We start from the raw sequence: 18,572 nt of genomic DNA, 5'->3' as shown, positions 1-18,572 counted from the left end.
TCAGGGTCAGGTGACCCCACACGCCATCGTGGTGCTGCCCAAGACGGACGGCATGGAGATGCTGCTGTGCTACGAGGACGAGGGCGTCTACGTCAACACCTATGGACGCATCACCAAAGACGTGGTGCTGCAGTGGGGCGAGATGCCCACATCCGTCGGTACGTCAACCAATCAGCTCGTTTCTCCCTCAACCCCACTGACCTCTGACCTCTATGATCGGATCATCCTTTCACCCTCACTTCTACTATCTCCTCTTCCTCCTCCGTTCAAAGCAACACTCCTCTCTCTCCTCCTGCCTTCTGCTTTCCGCTAAAACAAGAAGATTGTAGTGTCACCTGTTTCATATCAAAGGGATACAACAGGCTTTTGGGAGGTTTAATAACTTTATTTGTTTACATGATGAGAACAAACAGTAGGAGCTAAAATCATCCATGTGAAACTGATGGTTCTGTTGCTTCATAATAAAATGTTCACAAAATATCAGAAGCTGATACATGAAGCACATACAAATATCAGTAGCTGATACATGAAGCACATACAAATATCAGTAGCTGATACATGAAGCACATACAAATATCAGTACTTTAGTATTTTAAAATTCAGACATTAAAATATGTGGGTTTTTTGTTGTTGTTGCACTAACATAAGACTGCATATAATCCAGATATTTAAGCAATTAAATGGAGAGGTCAAGCTGACCCTCTCCCAACAAAACAAAGTTAAGCTCACGTAAATTGTAAAAATACAACTAAATATATTCCAACCAGTAGCATACAAAATTGGCAAAAAAGCTTAACCATAGGTAGATAGAAATACACAAAAAACGGTCGAAATAAGTGAAGAAGAATAAATAAATGTCATTAGTATGACATTTATAAATTCATGCAATATCAAATAGAAAAAAAATAATTATGTGTCACATCAGGATAATAAAACAAATCAAACCAGAGGTCTGGTGTCAATGTTGTTATTGCTTTACAGGTGAGTTTACCAAAAAGTAACAACCCAAGAACTGATTGTATCTCTTTAATGTCGAGTGTTGGAAATCTATTTACTGCATGAGCACACACACTTTTCCTTTAAACACTACTTTTTAAAATACGTGTTGTTCTAATGTGGGGGGAAATGATTGTGTGTTGTTGGTCTGTTCTCTTGTTCTGTATTAAATATTTCCAAAAAATCTTACATTCATCCCTGATTGCATGAGCTCCAAAAACAAGATATTTCTGCAATTCAGCAGAACCAATACATCTATTATGTGTACACACTCAGTCACACTCAGTCAAAACACATGGAGAGGAAACTCAAGCACATCAGGGATGGACCTTGGATTTTATGATCTGAGTAAAATCTTCAGTGTTTTCCCATTCAGCCTTTCTCAGTGTACAATATCCTGAATGATGATGATATTTGACTGTTGGCTCTGTATGTGGACATCATCTCTTGTTAACATGTTTGTGTGTATTTAATGTCAAACCAGAGTTTCTCACAGCCAAGTCCGGCCTCAGCCCCCTCCTCCCTTCAAGGACAATCATAAATACTGCATCGTCGTAAAGTTTTCACTCGACAACGGCAAAAAACTTTATTGCAAGAGGGGAAAAAAACCTTCCACTGGATGTTATCTCTGTGACAGAGGAAGGTGCACATCATTGCCAGCTGGACCTTCTCTGCTGATGCTTTTCCATCACTTTGTAGCGCACACTTAAGTCGTTCGACCAGATTATTAGCATTTCACCTCCACCGAGTTTCTAATCTCTTTTGGCTCGAAACCTTCCCACTGTAATGTTTTATAGTAGAGCAGTTGTAAAAAAAAAAGCTGAATTTGTCACTAATGCTGCAAATCTCAGATATCCTACATCAGTCAATGGTGCTCCAATAACTCATATATATCAACATCAGAGCTTGCTATCGTTTTAAATCGGTCAGAAACTGCTGCAATAATCTCCTCCCAGAGGTGAGGCGGAGGATGTGTGACTGGCTTGGATGTGAGACTGGTGCTGAGTCTTCTCCTGTCCAATCCCCCTCTGTGTGTTTGTGTTTGTGTGCGTGCGTGTGTGTGTATGCGTGTGTGTGTCCTTGCAGCCTACATCCACTCCAACCAGATCATGGGCTGGGGAGAGAAGGCCATTGAGATCCGCTCCGTGGAGACGGGACACCTCGATGGAGTTTTCATGCACAAGCGAGCTCAGCGACTGAAGTTTCTATCGGAGAGGAACGACAAGGTGAGTCCTAAAAACACCTGCACGACCCGAAAAACATTTACAACTACCAGAGAAAACAAGCTCAACCTTATATATATATACGGTATATTTGATCGTATCATACTGAGATTCTGTGTCTGGGCTAAAAAAGTAGAACCATTTAACGGGTGGTACTTAAAATGAAGTGCTTTTTGAGCCGTCCTGTGGTTAAGACGGGTAATGTTTTTCTGCTTTTCTTACAAGTAGGGCTGAAACTGCAAGATTATTTCCGTTTTCAATTAATCTGTCAATAACCTTTTCTTGATTCATCAGTTACTGCTCTCTAAGAATTTCAGAAAATAATTAGAAATAGGTGATGTCGTTTTGTCAGTCCAAAACCCAAAGGTGTATTTGTTTAATATGATATAGAAACAGAACAAAACAAGAAATCTAAAATTGTCCTTATGTTATTATAAAGGTGCTAATTTGCTCAAATGTTCTGATTCATTTTTCAAGACTTTTACAAAAGGAACTTTGGAAATCTCTTTGTATAACTCCATAAATCAGAGGAACACTGTCAACAGCCATAAAGAAATGTTTTTTAGTTTTGTTGTTTATTTTTCCAATCAATATTTAAGTAAATAAGCTGCATCATATCTACTGTATTATTACCTCTCCTCCCTGCAGGTTTTCTTCGCCTCGGTGCGCTCTGGAGGAAGCAGCCAAGTCTTCTTCATGACCCTCAACAGAAGCTCCATGATGAACTGGTAACCTTCAACAACACGAGCCTCCTCTTCTTCACTCTGAACATCGGCCGACATCAGGAGGACAGTGTGTTTGTTTGTGTGTGTATGTGTGTGTGTACAATGTGTGTCTGGAGGAAATCAACGAGCTGCTGAAGGGACGAAATTGCAACTGGAGTAAACTCGCAGTAAAAACAGCATCCAACCTCTAGGTGGCGCTGCAGGTCACTCCACACACTGACAGCGGCCTTCGCTGTGGACGTTTCCTCTCGAGGGTTTTTATTCCAGACTTTAAAGGACGATGACATCACGCCGAGTAGCCTTTGACTTCCTGGAGAAAATCTCTGTGTAGCACATTAATGATTCCTGACAGGGTGTTCACACTGCGAGCATGATTTCCTGCTTGTTGGTGAAGATGCCGGTGGGCTGAATTCAATCATACAGCTTTTACAGGGCTGGGTCATAGTAAGAAACAAATCCTACTTTCTAAGATAGCATCAACAGAAGAATTTTTGTTTTCAAAATAGCAGATGCAGCTGGTTTAAAAGTCACCAAAATCACTTTGCAGTACATCCGCACTAGGCTGGCTAAGGTTGTCCAAAATCCATAAGAAATCCATAAACTCTCACCAAATGTTGAGCTGTGGACAAGCAAGAATGAGTCGTTGGAAGACAACCTCAATCTGCCATTAGGGCTGCACCAAATATTTAAAAAATGCAATAAACTTGTTGAATATATCACAAAAGATATTAATTACGATTGATAAACCGATATTAAAAAGAACTGTCTCTTCTACATCTAAAATATTAACGGACAAATAAAAACATGTTTTGTCTCCCCTGAATATTGAGTGCTATCATTTATCTGACATGCTTCAAACGGATAGGAATCAGGTATTTGGCAGATATAGAAGACTTCATTAGAATCACCTAACCTTTCAAAGACATTTGCCTTTCCCTAATTTGTGTTATATGACAAATAATCTTTACAACAACCTAAAAATGCTGATGTAAACACTCGTTATTTTCCAGCTTTTTCCGTCTAAGTGTGGAAGTACGCTGAATCAGCCTTTTTATCATCATAAGACCAAATATTGAATTCAGATTTTATAGTATATGATGAAAAGTGATGACTGATCTTCATGGATGTTTTCTAGACTCACATCTTGTAGCAAAACCTCAAAGGGTGTTCTCTTAGCGCTGTCAGATGTTTTATGATAAAGCACATCACAATCCATAAAACCGGGAGAAGTGGAGCTCTGTTTTTCCCCTGATCATTGCTCTCTGTCTGTAGGAAATGAAAGGACTTTATGATGGTGTTGCTCACAGTGTGAACACTCACTTTGAGTGCTGCTGCTGCTGAAACACCTTCTGTCTCTTCCCCTTTAGAAGAAAAAGAATTACAAAAAAGCAGTGGAAAATGGGGGATTTTATACTTGTTGTTGAGGATGCACAGCTTCTTTGTCCTGGTGTATATCTGGCAGGGGAAGGAAGGTTGTAGATATTGTATTATTGCTGCAACAGCAACACAATAACTTCACATCATTTCTCACAAAAAGGACTTGGCGTAGGGTAGTTGCCAACTTCTGGAAGTTTTTTGTTTCTTCTTCCACCTTTTTTTCTGTCCCTGCTGTTCTGTGTACACTGTGTAAATACTCACTTTGATGTTAAGGACAGTTTTTGCAAAAGCAGGTGAGAATACACAAGAAAGAAAACAAGAAAGTTTTGCTTTTATTTCATACCTCTGTCAAATATGTCCATCAAGAGTGGACTTACACAAAAGATTTGTTTGGGTTGACACCTCAAGTTGACTCTTTTTCTGCGTAGTTCGTCACTGTTTATTAAGTTTTGCATTTTGCATGGTGACAAACATGTTTTACCTGTCGTCACTTATTATAAATTGTAAGTTTAAGGCAATACACAGAAGCTGGACGCTGAGAGACAAACTTTCTACACTGAGCTGTACATTCAACGTTTTGAAACTTAGCTTTGCCTCTGTGCTTTTATCTCATGAGAAACAGTCAGATAAATCAAGATTGCAGACTGGATTATTATACATTTACCATCAAATTTATACTTTTTGTTGATGCTCACACTTAGAGCAGCTTATAAAGAGCCAGCAGGGCGGGCTCAGCATCACTTTTGAGGACATTTTCTACTTTTTACCCTTTGATGATTGTCTCTGTAAACGCTGATGGTTGTGGGATCGTGATCAGGCTGCGAGAGAGGAAAGATGTTCACTTTTTACTTGATATTTCTTTTGATTGTTCATTTATCTTAAAGGATGTTACAGGTTTTCCATGTGCAGAATGTTAGCATTAATCAGCCTGTGAATAAAGGTCAGGGTCCGTGTGAGAGACCATAGATAAAAAGATATATATACTGTAAGAATTTTCGTTTATGATGATATCTTACTGATCATTTTAGAGGAAGACAAAAAATAATAATGTTCACTAATGAAAGCTTAGTTGTCTTTCTACAGAATAGAAAACATAGCTATAAGAATTTCTAAAAAGAAAAAAATACAATGTTTTTATTGTGGTATTATTTGTATTTGTATTTCAATTTTGTACGTATCAGGACTGTGAACGTATGTACGGCTGTCAGCCTGTGAGTGTGTGTGTCTGTGTGTGTGTGTGTGTGTGTGTGTGTGTGTGTGCGTGTGTGTATGTATGTGTAGATGAGCATGTGAGTGTACGTTTTCACCTTGTCTGAATCACTGGTATCAGTCAAAAAGACGACCTCAATCTGGTAACACACATCTGTGATGTTGAAAAATCTACAATAAATGTCCTCTCCTTGTACAGCAACAACACCTGCTCCACTCTCTTTCTTTTTCAATTCATTTATACGACACATTTGTTGAGAAAGACATGTGCTACTAGCATGAAGTTGAACAAAGAACCCAGGCAAAATTGTGTTTGCAGGTCTTTTTTTTAATTTCATAACCAAATCCTCCAAAAAATATTAACGTTATATTTTACCCTATGTGATGATTCACCTCTTAAAGGACTTTTTATACTTTCAATAACATACAATCTACATTTAACAAAGTGTTAAGGGTGCACTATTAATTACTTAGGCTGATGCATAGGCCGAAAAAAAACCTAAATATGCTTTGGTTCAATTTTTAAATCTGCTCAAAGATTTGTGCTTGACCTCAGTGCCGAACCGAGTTCATCAACCAAAATACTTAATTAAATATTAATAAAGTAGCTTGAGTTAAAGCTGTACTTGCAGTTCTGTGGGGCTACACTTACGCTCACAGTGCTTTGATAATACACCTGTTGTGATTTTGCAATTCCAATATGATTCACTATCAATATTATGATTGAAAAATGCTTTATATTAGTCATTATGGTCTGATCTGTTCCAAACACAGATTATTAAATATTTAGAATGACATGTGTAGGCTGAGACATCGATGCAGCACCACAATACATATTGTTGGCTGTAACAAATAATGTTATTATTGCAAAAACCCATACGATTTGTATTACGTTTTGATGAATTGTGCATCCCTACAAAGAAAGGCCATGACTGAAAAGGTTCTGTCATTAGTTTTGCAAGACACGCCTTTTGCACCCTTGAAAAAAAAAAAAAACAGTAGATGATGCCCCGTACTGTATGTAGGTTGCCAGGTTGGATTTCCTTCGACCTGGCATCCCTTTCTGCCAGGCTGCCACCGGAAAGCATACACCCCTCTCCCTCGCCTTCTATGGTACGGGTGCTGCAGTAAAGTTGGCTGCGCTTGCGCACTTTCGGTCCTCTTTTTCTTGGAAGGTAAGTGTGGCATGGCGCGTGTTTCTGCCTTTGGGGGGATACACGGGGGGCATAACGGTTTTTTAATTGAAGGAATAACGGGTTCGGAGACGCTGAAGTACCCATGTAATTGTTTGAGAAGCTGGCGATGTAGTTATTTGATGTCCCGGGAGATTGTCGGTCGCAGTCCGGGGTGTGGGTGTCCGTGCTCCAGCTAACGTTAACAGATTGAATCAAAGGGACATGAGGCCTTCGGCTGCGCTCTTCGTAGAAGTCGCTTGTCATTCTCCAGTCCACGCTAATGTCTACCTTTTTCCTAGTAGGGAACATCAGAATCAGATGGCTATTTATCACCTTATGTTTCAATAAAATGTCGGGAACTAAAACACAACTGTCCACATATCCGCTGCTTCCGACGGGGCGTCAATCTTTGCTTTTATTTGGACGCAGCTGAATGGATAGCTAGCATGTTAGCATCCCATTAGCTGACAGCCGGAAAACGGTATTTGCTATTTGTGAAGCAGAAGCGCAAGTCAGTCAAAAATACACCTCGACAGCTACAAATTAGCCTAACCAGGCTTTGTTAGTTTTGTAGATAGTGTTAAACCGAAATATACAACAATATTTGCAAATGGTGGTGTGTGACGTTATTGTTAGTTGGCTTTTAAACGTTATCAGGCGCTGTTGCACTTGTTAACTCCAGGCCGTCTAACCTGCTTTAAGCCAGCTCTTCTGTTAATGTCAGATTACTCAAATAACTCTCCCAATTCCCCTTTGGGAGACAGTGTTATTATTTTAAAACCACTGTGACTCATTGAGCTGATAGGCTGATGTTGATGTGTTGTGAAGTTCTGTATTGTCTGCTTACAAAAGTGCTAACGTGAGTATTTAAAGTGGCGAAGCCGCCTGGCCTCGTGTTGATACGGGCTGTCATCCAAGTGTTTGTGTAGCTGTATTTTTAGTTGGACTTTTTTTGTTTAGAGTGGATTTAATTGAATCTTCGTAAAACATTGAGTGCTACTTTTGCCAAGATCTCGCGATATCTATTTACATGGCAGCGCTTGACCCGCCCAGTGGGACCCTAGTAAAGTCAGAAACAGGGCAATTCATTTGTATTTATCCCAAAATAATTTACCCGAATTCAAACGAGGAACATCTTTTCGTTTGAGTATTTAGTGCAAAAACAAACCTGTCAGAATGCCCAAAATAAATGTATGACACAATGATTGCCCTTTACAGAAGGCGTTTATGGATTTGTGCTTTTACTCACATTTTTAATATATTATAACAAGTGAACCTTTCATTATCATTGTCAGCTATCATGTAAACAATTCAACTCTTTACACATCAGATTTAGTATATGCTTCCAGGATAAATCCTGTCATTGCTATATTTCTGAGTTTGAATATTTTCTGAGAGGCAGTGTGGTGATTTTTCTGTACATATCTCTTACAGCACCGCTGACCCATCACCATGTCAGATCCCGATCTTGACTTCACGACTGGCGAGTCTGGCGCCTCCGCCACCTTCCCTATGCAGTGCTCTGCTCTGCGTAAGAACGGGTATGTGGTGCTGAAGGGACGCCCCTGCAAAATTGTCGAGATGTCCACCTCCAAGACCGGCAAGCACGGACATGCCAAGGTAAACTGATCCTTAAAGTATGGTAATGTCGCCCCTCAAAAATGATGGCAGTAGTTTGGTATAAAAAAACTCAAGCAGTTTGAAAGAAGGGTTTGGCAGAGACCCGAGACTCGGCTTGGGCCTTCGGGCCTCTCACATTTCAGACCAGTCTGATCGAGCTGTGAGAATTGTGGCTTTAGTAATGCAGTCTCCTTATCTTTTTATTTTTATAAACACAGAGCCCCTGCATATACTTTGCCCTCCTGTGGGACTTGGGAGTTCACACTAAATGTAATATTTAAATAAGTGCTGTACATATTCAAAGTTGCCATTGCTTATTGGGGATTAAAACTTCACACTGTTTATTGGTGCTTTTTGTTTTGAAATCAACAATGGAAAATGCTTCTGACCTTCTTTGGGTCTGGCCCTTGTCGTGTTATATTTCGCGCTATACTAAAGACATTCAATTTTGGCGTAATTTTTCCGCATATGGTGCATTTGTATTTCTTTATGCTTTCCTAAGCTTCATGTTTTGTCTTTTAAAGCTAACACTGACAGGTCTCTGAAATATGTGTCCTCACTTTGTAATAAACCATTTCTTCCATAGGTTAACATGGTTGGTATCGACATCTTCACCAACAAGAAGCATGAAGATATGTGCCCATCCACCCACAACATGGATGTTCCCTCCATCAAGAGGATAGACTACCAGGTACTCAGGCAGTACATTTTTGCCGTCGAATATGAATATAGGTATATATTTTTTCTAGTTGATACTATGTATGTTTAATTAATTTTAAATATTGTTGGTAGAGCATTTCCCCTAACTCTAATATTGGCATTGGAAATTCCATCTTCCAATATGAACAAAAGGATTATGTAAATGCCACTGATGTTCCAAAAAAAAGACTATTATTCATGTAAGCATAATCAAGAAGAATACTTTTGTTGTAAAACCTGGCAATAATCACTCTTGCGCTACCATCTGAATTTTTAGGACTAGACTTGTTTGCAACACCGGACAGAGTTTGTGTAATTTCCGGTTTGGTCGTCTCCTTTCCAGCTGATTAACATCAACGAGGGCTTCATGACCTTGATGAGCGACAGCGGTGATATCAGGGAGGACCTGCGTGTCCCTGAGAGCGAAATCGGCAAGGAAATCGAGACTAAGTTTGAAGCTGGTGATGAATTCATGGTAAGTCTCAAAGCTCTTGCAATAACTTACTGTGGCGAAAGGTCCCTTGTATACAGCCACCATGTTTTATCAGGTCCCACATGAGATTATTGTTTAAAGGCAGAAAGCGACCACACCAAGCTGCTGCAACAAAATCAGTTTGGTTGTTTTCTATTGAAAAAGTTTTAGTAAAGCAGCCTTTTGAGTTCAACTTGTCATACCCTTTTTATTTATTCCTGTAGCTATTTTTAAAAGTGCTGCAATGGATATGGGGACTGAGCCAGAATTATGATGCATTCAAACTATTAGGTAAAAATTGATATTGGGCAGAGTTAAATTATAATGTCATGTGTTTAAATGTAATGTTGTAAGATATAGTTTTTGGCTAGAAACCGGCTACCTTTTCAATATAACTATATATGGTGTGAACTAAGCCTACTGGGAACAAAGAACAAGGGCTTTTATTTTTTATTAATGCAAATGGTCATACAAATTTTCTGAAGAAATGTTTTTATCCTTTCAGGAAAGGACAAGTGCCACTGTCGTGGCTTCTTAATTAATAAATGCAGCTCTGTAATGACCTGTGAGACCTCTCTGCACGAAGATGTTAAATTACTCTTGAGGGTCACAAGATACTCTTTGGTTCTGATGCAAGTCCTGGGTGGTATGCATTTTGAATTTTATCGTCGTGAAGATGCCTGACACCTGAAACTGATGACGATATGGCAAATTCTCGGCATTGCTTGTCATAAATAGCATCTCATGAAGAAGCAGAAATCTGTCTGCCATGTGTTCTTATTCTTATTATTTTGACATTAATGCAGACGGGATTGTTGTCACTCCAGTGGAAAGTGTGAAGATCGAGCTGCGTCTGTAAAGTTTCAGATGATTGACTTAAACATGTTGTGTGCTCTCTGCAGGTCACTGTCATTTCTGCCATGGGTGAGGAATGTGCTGTCGCTACCAAGGTCCTGACCAGCAAATAGACTACAGACTTTGCTGCCCAGGCAACAAGCACCACCTACAACCAGTCTCTTGCATTCTCATTGGTTCTGTCACCAAAGCGTCGGCCTTCACAGACAACCTCAATCATTCTGTTGTGATTTCTCTCCTCAATGCTCATATATTTTATTTGATCTCCCCTTCTCCTTTCTCCTTTCCATTGCTGTTGGGAAGTTCCACTGCAGCTCGCTGCGTGGTCAGCCTGATCACTGAGGTTTTGTTTGGTAACTTTATATAAAAAGACTTCAAAAATGATGATCAGTTGCTCATTCCTGCTTATTTTTGCTTTCAAGGTGTTTGTTTGGCCACTCACATTCCTGAATGTTTAAATAACAACGGGATTCAGCTTGTTTATGATTATTTTTTTATATTATTGAAGATAGCCTTTTAGAAGGGAGGGGAGGGGATAGTTTTGAGTTGTTAAAGCAGTGGGAGGGAGGGTAGCTAGCCCCTTGTAGTTGCTCAATTCTGGTTTAGGCCATCCCTTTAGCAGCCATCCTGCTTTCCAGCATGACCTCAGCTCTGGTTCCTGTGTGGATTGGGCCCAACCAAAGTCCTTTTCTCTCCTAAACGCTGGGATTGGTGATGGCAAGCACTTATGAGCACTAGAGGTCCACCTCAGCATGTCAAAGCTCTTAAAACCAAGAAAAGAGAAGTGTTTTTTTTCTCCCAAGAACAGGAACAAACTTCAGTGATTTACCGTCGTGATGCCAGTCTCTTGTCTGTGTAAAAGTTGGAGGGGCGCTCACACCTCTCGTACACCGGGGCCCCGGCCACCCCCCAATACAAAAGGAGTGTTATATTTAGTTTTGAGAGGCATGAGTGTGTAGCGTTGTGGGCCTCCGTCGTGTGTGAAGCGGTTTGCAGTGAGGCGTGTTTCTTTTTGATGGACTCGATCGGGTTGGGCAGGGTGGTAGAGCTGCAAACTTTTTGTTCACTCGAGGCCTTTGTCACCTGACTGGAGATGGCAAAAATAAAGCGATGAAACAAATGGACAAAAACTGCAAACTATTGTCTGGTTTTCTGTCTCATATCCCTTTCATGTAATTGTAAGTATTTAAATTGTAAAACTGTTAATAAATATAGAAAGTGGTGGACTAAGTGCTGAAATGCTTGCAAAGATGGTTAAATCCATAAAAGTTGGACATCTTTTTAAAGGGGACCTATCATGCAAAATGCACTTTTGTACGTCTTTTATACATGAATATGTGTCCCCGGTGTTCCAGGGAACTCGCCAAGTGTCAGAAAATACAACCCTCTCTCTTTTCCTCCATACCCAAATCTCTAAAAACAGGGCTGCAACGGATTTGATACATGTGGATTCTGATTTGCACCTCTGATGTCACAGAGGTGCACTCCGCCTGTATGGTCAACTCTCCACCTATCAGGGGAATGAGAGGTTGCCGTGGCATGGCAACAGCATAGTAACATGACGCTTGTGCCTCGCCCCCTGGGGTCAGCTCCAGCTCATGCAAAGACAGAGCTGGAGTGAGGCAAAATGAGGCATGGCTAAAATGCATGATCTGTTTGGTATTTTGAAAAATTAAACTTATAAATATACCTTATATAGGTATATTTATAAGCCCTACAATATATTATTCAAATATAGCATGATAGGTCCCCTTTAAACATGTTTTCACTTTGTCGTTATGGGGTATTACGTGTGGAATATTGAGAAACAAAATGAATTTAATCCATTTTGAAATAAGGCTTTAACATAACAAAATGCGAAAAAGGTTAATGGATGCTTTCCGGATGCACTGTTATCTACCATAAAGCTAGCTTCTGATGAAAGGTTATTGTCTTAGTGTTGTGATCACTTTAATTTCTGGTGTTATTGCTTTGGGTGAAGTGAGCAGTTCTCTAATGAGATCGACCGCACATTAGAACTTCACAATCTAACTTCTAACATTTTATTAACTCACTGTCTTTCAGCGTTTGGAGAGAATCTCTCTCGTTATATATTTTCCACAATTTTCTCCTCTGCTTCAGAAATTCTTCAGCCTCTCAAAGGTCATCCCCCCTGCTACTTACAATGCTCCACCTTAGGAGCTCTCTTAAATGCTTTGTGAATAGCTTTTACAACCACCAGGATCTAGTCTTTACTCTTAAAAGGAAAATAATTCAAAGAGTTTTCTAAGAATTTCATCACTTGAGGAAACTCTTTGTACTGTGAAGCTTTGTGAATTTGGCCCTAGTTATGGGCTTTGACCCGGCCTTATATCCAGCCTGCTTAGAAGTCCAGATGTTATCCCAGCTGTAAGATTCACTAGTCTTAAGAAAGTTACTATTTTATATTGAAAAACCTTTAAAAATACTGTCTGAACTACTGCACCTTTAGAGCATACATGAATCCCAACCTAGATGAGATCAATCCACACCAACATAATACCAATAATATGTTTTTGAGTTAAAGACTAAAAGCACTGATACCAATGTAAAGGGATGTTTTACTTGAATCTTTAACATATTACAGGAAATAATCTTTTTTTCACAGATGGGTGGATGTGTGAAATTGCCTTTTTATTTGACATGAGCAAAAATGGGTTCTTCCTAGCGTGTCCTCGGTAGTGCATTAACACACAAGTTATCACATTTACTTCACGCATAGTCTAAAATATGAATCTCAGTAGCATGATTTCCTTTTGAGTTTCAATGATAGAACATCTTAATTGGAATGTAACATCAATGAAAAGAGGAAGACTATACTATTCATTTATTCCATTTCTGATCACCTCTTCAGTCTTTATAAGCACTATCGACCATTAACAGAACAAGATGATGTTTGCCAATTTTATGTAAGGCTGTGCTAGTTATTTAAGTTGAGAAAACAAGTGTATATTTATACAGTAAGGAGGGGTGAGGATGAAACAATAGAGAATCAGGTGAACAAAACACCAGAGCAAAAGAAAGCCTGTTTGCCTCAGGATGGTGTCAGGAGGACAGAAATAGGTCTTGAAACTGGAAGAGGTTGTGCCAGTTTGTGGCCAGTTGGTTCAGTATCCTCAGTTTAAAATGCAACACTGTAGAGCAGTGGTCACCAACCTTTTTAAGCCCAAGATCACCGACCTCGGCCTAGGTGAAAGGCGAGATCTACCTATTGCAGAATTTAGTGAAAAAGACGGCACAGACAGTGCTTCCAATTTGAGGCCTTTTATATAGGCTAATTGCATCTGAATTACTGTTACAATGAAGGCTCCATAATCAGCTCACGGCATATAGGTAGGGGTAAAGTGCTATTTGTTTATGAGTGGGGGGCGGACCTCACCTCCTCTAGGGGGGTCCTCACCTCCTCTAGGGGGGGTCTGGGGGGATGCTCCCCCGGGAAGATTTTTTTTAAAAGATTGAAGTTGAAAGCATCAATCTGGTGCACTTTGAGAGCAACATGAAGAGATCTATGGGTACCTCTCTCAGCACCCATATGAGACAAAACTGTAAACAGATGTTCTTTTTCTTTATGGATATTTTACAAATCACTCCCCTTTTAAACTGTATTATTGTTTTACTGCCATATAGTAGGCTATTTCATACCTGTTTTTCATGGATTCTCTTATTGTTTGTATAACTATAATGATCGTATGAAGGTGTGCAGTCCTGCCGTCCTCTCTTGTGCCATGAGGTTCACAAAGCACGGTTAATGTATTATATTATTGAGGTGTCTCAAATATACGTCAATCAAGTGGCACCTGCTAACGGGGTGGTGGATGATAGGTTTACATCTAAAAATGTATTTTTCAAACATTATTATTTTAATTTTATTTTTCTTTCTTTTGTTACTTTTTGTTTTAACGGTCCGCGATCTACCCGCACCACACTCGCGATCGACCGGTCGATCGCGATCGACTGGTTGGCGACCACTGCTGTAGAGAATTGTGATTGAAGCTAGTTTGCAACATCACCCTTCCAGAAATTCAGTCTGTAAGACCTTTGATATCCTAGGCTGAAAGAGCTTGATTCTCGATTCTCTAGCACGGTTTGCCGTGGGTGAAAAGAAGTATGCACATTACAGATATTAATGAGGTGCTTGAGAAAACAATATACAGTAAAGTTCAGCATTTTGAGCAGCAGAAGGAAACCCTACGTGTTAGTATGCACACAAACACATTTATTATGTCTGCGTGGGCTACATGTTGAAAGGTTGCTTTAATTTGAAACCGGACCGGGATGCAATTTTAATTTGATAAACGAGGTCAACATTGGCGATTGCAGAGTTCAGGTTGTTAAAGTGTTTTTAAATGGTTTTATATAGAAGCAGAAAAGGACAAAAAGGTAAAGGACAAACATTTTCTGTGTAAATGCAAATGGTTCATGCTGAATAAACAGAATTGTATATTTAGTGTTCACATTAATCGGCTGATGGGAGAGGTAATTAATCATATTTTATGTTGAAAAGCAAAAACACATGGTGATGAAGCTAGGTGTAAGATCAGGAGTTTAAAGAGGCCCTATTATGCTCTATGGGGGTTTCCCTTTCATGTAGTGTTATATAGGTTTGTGTGCATGTAAATGGTCTGCAAAGGCTAAAATCCGAAAGTTCCATCCAGAGGGAGTTTCTCTCCCACACACTCCCTCCTGCCTGAAACGCCTCCATTGGACTCCTTTGTTTACGTCCGTGACATCATAACGTAACATCACTTTGTAATACTAGTGCATCTATTGGGTAGCACTCACCACATTGTAAGCGTTAGGGTAATGGGTGGGACATCTCTAAGTGGTGGACCAATCACAACACAGCCAGCCAGCTAACCAATCAGAGCAGACTGGGCTCTGGTTTCAGACAGAGGGTGAAAAGAGGTGCTGCAGCACAGGCAGTATGAGAAAAACAAAGAGCTTTTTTAACCTTAAAGCGTAGAAACATGTCACAGTAGAGGCACAAAATACAAATGAACCTGACATTTTTTTTAGCATAATATGTCTGGGGATCATGAATGTCAGCACCAACTTCTACAGGAATACATTGAATTAACTGTGGGGATATTTGATTTAAAAAAAAAAGAAGAAAAGATCACTAACTAAGGTCAGTAGGATTCGACGTCTGGGAATCATGAATGTCTTCAAACGTTTGTGCCAATTTGATAGAATAGGAAATGGCATATTCCACATTTTTACCTTGTAGTCCCACAAGAGGATATTTTACGCCCCTAAATATTGGGAGCAAATAGATTTCATGTTTCATTTTATTGGCTGTTGACATATTTCAGTCTGGACTTAAGAAGTGAACAGATCAACAGACCCACATTGCCATTCATAGAGCCACGCAGTTAGCGTAGCTAGAAATGAAGCATATCCATTGAAAACGTTGCCTATAACTTGTTATAGGAGCAGAGCCGCCATGTTTTGAGGACAAAAACCAACACAAATGTCAACAGTACTAAAGCAACGTTTATTAGAATAAACAAAAAAAACATCACAGAGACAAAATAGCTATAAATCTATCTTTTTCCTCATTTTGTTTTTCGTACAGCGTGGTAACTCCAGAATATAATTATGTCTTGAAAAGTGAAAGCCAGTCAGATTTAACTGTGGGGTTAGGTAGAGGATCTGTTATGGTCACAAATATCCCAGAGAATGTTTTTGGTGAGGAAAATCTCTGATTTCTCCTATTTATAATCACACATTACTCCACACACGCACACACACGCACGCACACACGCACACGCGCACACACACACACACACACACGCACACGCACACACACTCGACCAATGTCTTCACTTTGGTCTTATTGTCGTCCAAACAGGATGCTATGCACTTCGCCGGGAAACTCTGGTTTGATGTCTACGTGCGGCACCTTCAGTGCCTTACCGGTTTTACAATTCATTGAAGTCTGAAGGACGAACATGCACGCACTGTTTATTTATAACTATTTACAAATCTGCAAAACCCAAACCGTTCCTGGGCTTTTTTACCATTGCTCTACCTCGGGCACTCTCCTCTCACTCAGCGAGGGGGTGGGGGGTGGTTAGTGGATCCTCGTCAACTCCTCCACTATCTTAATGACCTCGTCCACTGTGGCCTCACGCTTCATGCCGCTGCCGTCATCGATCTACAAGTGACAAACAAACAGTGAGCCTCCACATTAGAACCAAAGATAAACAGGTGAGGAAAGGAAGGCTCTTTTTATTTACTCTACAATTAGTATCTAGAAATGTTTCACCTTTTTTTGGCAATTGTTTTCAGTTGTTCAGAGGCAAGATGCTTTAAGAAGCTCATAAAAATCATCAACGTATAATTTGTCACCAATTTTTGGCTTCTTCTTTGTTTCAATGTGACCATCATCTGGTCGTCTTTGTTGTTTTACACCTTGCCCTTTAACATAGGACTTAATGTTGAAATTAAAGCAGTTCGGTAAGCTGCAAAGACTTGTCGATTAATAGATTAGATGAGAAGCAGATTTCATTAATAAGCAACCCTTTAGTTCAAAACAATGCTAAAATGTCAAACACCTCACAGTTCCAAGTACCTCAATATGATAGTTAGCTATATTTAAGACTCTTGGTAGGGAATTGGTAAGGATGACGTCACTATATAGGAAATGAAGACAGGTATTTCTCACTATTCTATGATTAATCAAGCTTATCGTCAGATTTGGATTATGACCTTAATCATCAGCTGCAGCACTAATCACAAATAATAAGATTACAGGTCTACCAGTAATTATTTTAACGGTGCATATTTGTATTGTTTAAAAATGTAAATGAGCAACTGAAGAGGCAACATGTTTCCTGGCTGTCTATTAGCTGGTCTTAAGAGAGAACTAAGGACAATTCTTTGTTTCTCAGCTAAATACTTTTTTTAAATCCCAGGAGAGTAGAACAAATATAAAGCAGAATGTGTTTAATTGTTTATCTGCCAAAAATGATCTAGCCACCTGTTCTACCATGAACATTATTCCCAGTTCCCACACACAAAGCAAAGGAGCAGCTAATAAAACTGTCAAACGCGTCTTTGAAATTCAACAGCGCTTCAAGCGGTGTCATGTCATTTTCTTAAATGTTTTATGTGAGTGACTGCGGATGGATATTAGCTCAAAGCTAAATCTGGCATATTTACGCTTGACACATTTTATTGTTTTAAGTGTTCATTATTGTGCATTATCCCTGCTAAATAAACGATAAAAAAAAGCCAAATAAACAAATGACAACCGTTTTTGTTTGCTGTTATTGGAGCAGAGGCCCAGACTCTAATAACAGTGATGTCTCCGGGCCTCTCCTTTAACCTGGGCCGAGCAGCGCACAGTACAGCGCTAGTTGTAGACCAAGGCAGTTCCCATTCTCTTGCCTGGCTCCAACATTGCGCGAGTAGCACATCTAATGGCTCTCACTATGCACCCTAGGGTTTGATGGTCTTATAATGGGGTGTGCTCAGGCATTGCTATCTATCAGTCTAAGGCCGCAGAAAGTGATTGCTCCGATGACGAAAAACCCAGTTTGAGGTCAATGACAAAACATGTTTTGCAAATTCTGTATCATTAAGATGCTTTGAAACATGGACGCACTGCAGCACCAATTAATAGTGGTAATGTTCCATTCATGTTAAGGAAAATGCAATGAGCAGGCAGAAGGTTATAATTGAAAATATAATGAAGTAAGTCTCTCAAGCGTTCTGTGCTCTCGACCTGCAGCATGTTGTCGGCTCCTCTGCTCCCCGGTGACCGCTCTGACCGGAGATCAGCGCAACAGACGTGACTCGTGTCATAAGCAGCCCATTCCCTCTGTCTCTCACTCAGAGGCTCTCCACACATCTTTTTTCTTATCAACATGAAGAGCCGTAAGTGCTGGTTGTGCTCAGCGTCTCCTCTCCCCTTCTGGCACACACTCGTTTCATTCGGGTTGATTTTTCAGCACATTTTTGCTGTCCCTCTGCAGCGGAGCTCAGCTTTATTCCTCAATGGGTCGCTTCGCAAACAATACAGTTTTCATTATTTATCAATATATGTTTTCAATGATATTTTAAGGGTTTATTCTCATACAATGATTTAGATAGTTTTGGGAATCACAATTGCGGAATTCTATATGTTTTTTATGCCTTTTCTTCCTTATATGCTGTCAAATGGAGGTGTGCATGGTACAGGGGATTGAGGATTGGAGAC

At 39.8% G+C, this 18,572-nt stretch overlaps 3 protein-coding genes across 6 annotated transcripts in view; 2 read left to right on the top strand and 1 right to left on the bottom strand.

The window, feature by feature from the left end:
* The window catches only part of tnikb (TRAF2 and NCK interacting kinase b), a gene marked incomplete at its 5' end in the record, with an annotated part of 18,668 nt that extends 12,974 nt beyond the window's left edge, over positions 1-5,694 (top strand). Inside the window, 3 exons of the mRNA XM_010774798.1 lie at positions 2-158; positions 2,083-2,222; positions 2,868-5,694. Of these exons, the coding sequence (XP_010773100.1) occupies positions 2-158; positions 2,083-2,222; positions 2,868-2,951 (381 nt within the window). The remainder of the gene's footprint in view (position 1; positions 159-2,082; positions 2,223-2,867) is intronic.
* An 860-nt stretch (positions 5,695-6,554) lies between these two features.
* On the top strand, positions 6,555-11,488 carry eif5a (eukaryotic translation initiation factor 5A). Of its 4 annotated transcripts, XR_798710.1 has the most exons (6): positions 6,578-6,705; positions 8,140-8,325; positions 8,912-9,016; positions 9,368-9,499; positions 10,002-10,142; positions 10,399-11,488. XR_798710.1 is itself a non-coding variant. In XM_010774793.1 (5 exons), exons 2-5 carry the CDS (start codon positions 8,158-8,160, stop codon positions 10,462-10,464), a joined length of 471 nt encoding a protein of 156 aa, XP_010773095.1. In that variant the 5' UTR covers positions 6,589-6,705; positions 8,140-8,157; the 3' UTR covers positions 10,465-11,488. The 4 variants fall into 4 exon arrangements, 3 of the variants coding, with proteins under 3 accessions (XP_010773097.1, XP_010773095.1, XP_010773096.1); XM_010774793.1 differs by lacking the exon at positions 10,002-10,142 and having other exon boundaries at positions 6,589-6,705; XM_010774794.1 differs by lacking the exons at positions 6,578-6,705; positions 10,002-10,142 and adding an exon at positions 6,730-6,810.
* A 4,356-nt stretch (positions 11,489-15,844) lies between these two features.
* The window catches only part of ddb1 (damage-specific DNA binding protein 1), a gene marked incomplete at its 5' end in the record, with an annotated part of 34,920 nt that continues 32,192 nt past the window's right edge, over positions 15,845-18,572 (bottom strand). Inside the window, one exon of the mRNA XM_010774796.1 lies at positions 15,845-16,526. Within this exon, the coding sequence (XP_010773098.1) occupies positions 16,443-16,526 (84 nt within the window). The remainder of the gene's footprint in view (positions 16,527-18,572) is intronic.

This window comes from Notothenia coriiceps, unplaced genomic scaffold (genome assembly GCF_000735185.1).
Source record: "Notothenia coriiceps isolate Sejong01 unplaced genomic scaffold, NC01 NC01_scaffold00014640, whole genome shotgun sequence".
Classification (NCBI taxonomy): domain Eukaryota; kingdom Metazoa; phylum Chordata; class Actinopteri; order Perciformes; family Nototheniidae; genus Notothenia; species Notothenia coriiceps.
Note: the sequence above shows the minus strand (reverse complement) of the source record. Positions and strands in the feature narration are given on the sequence as shown.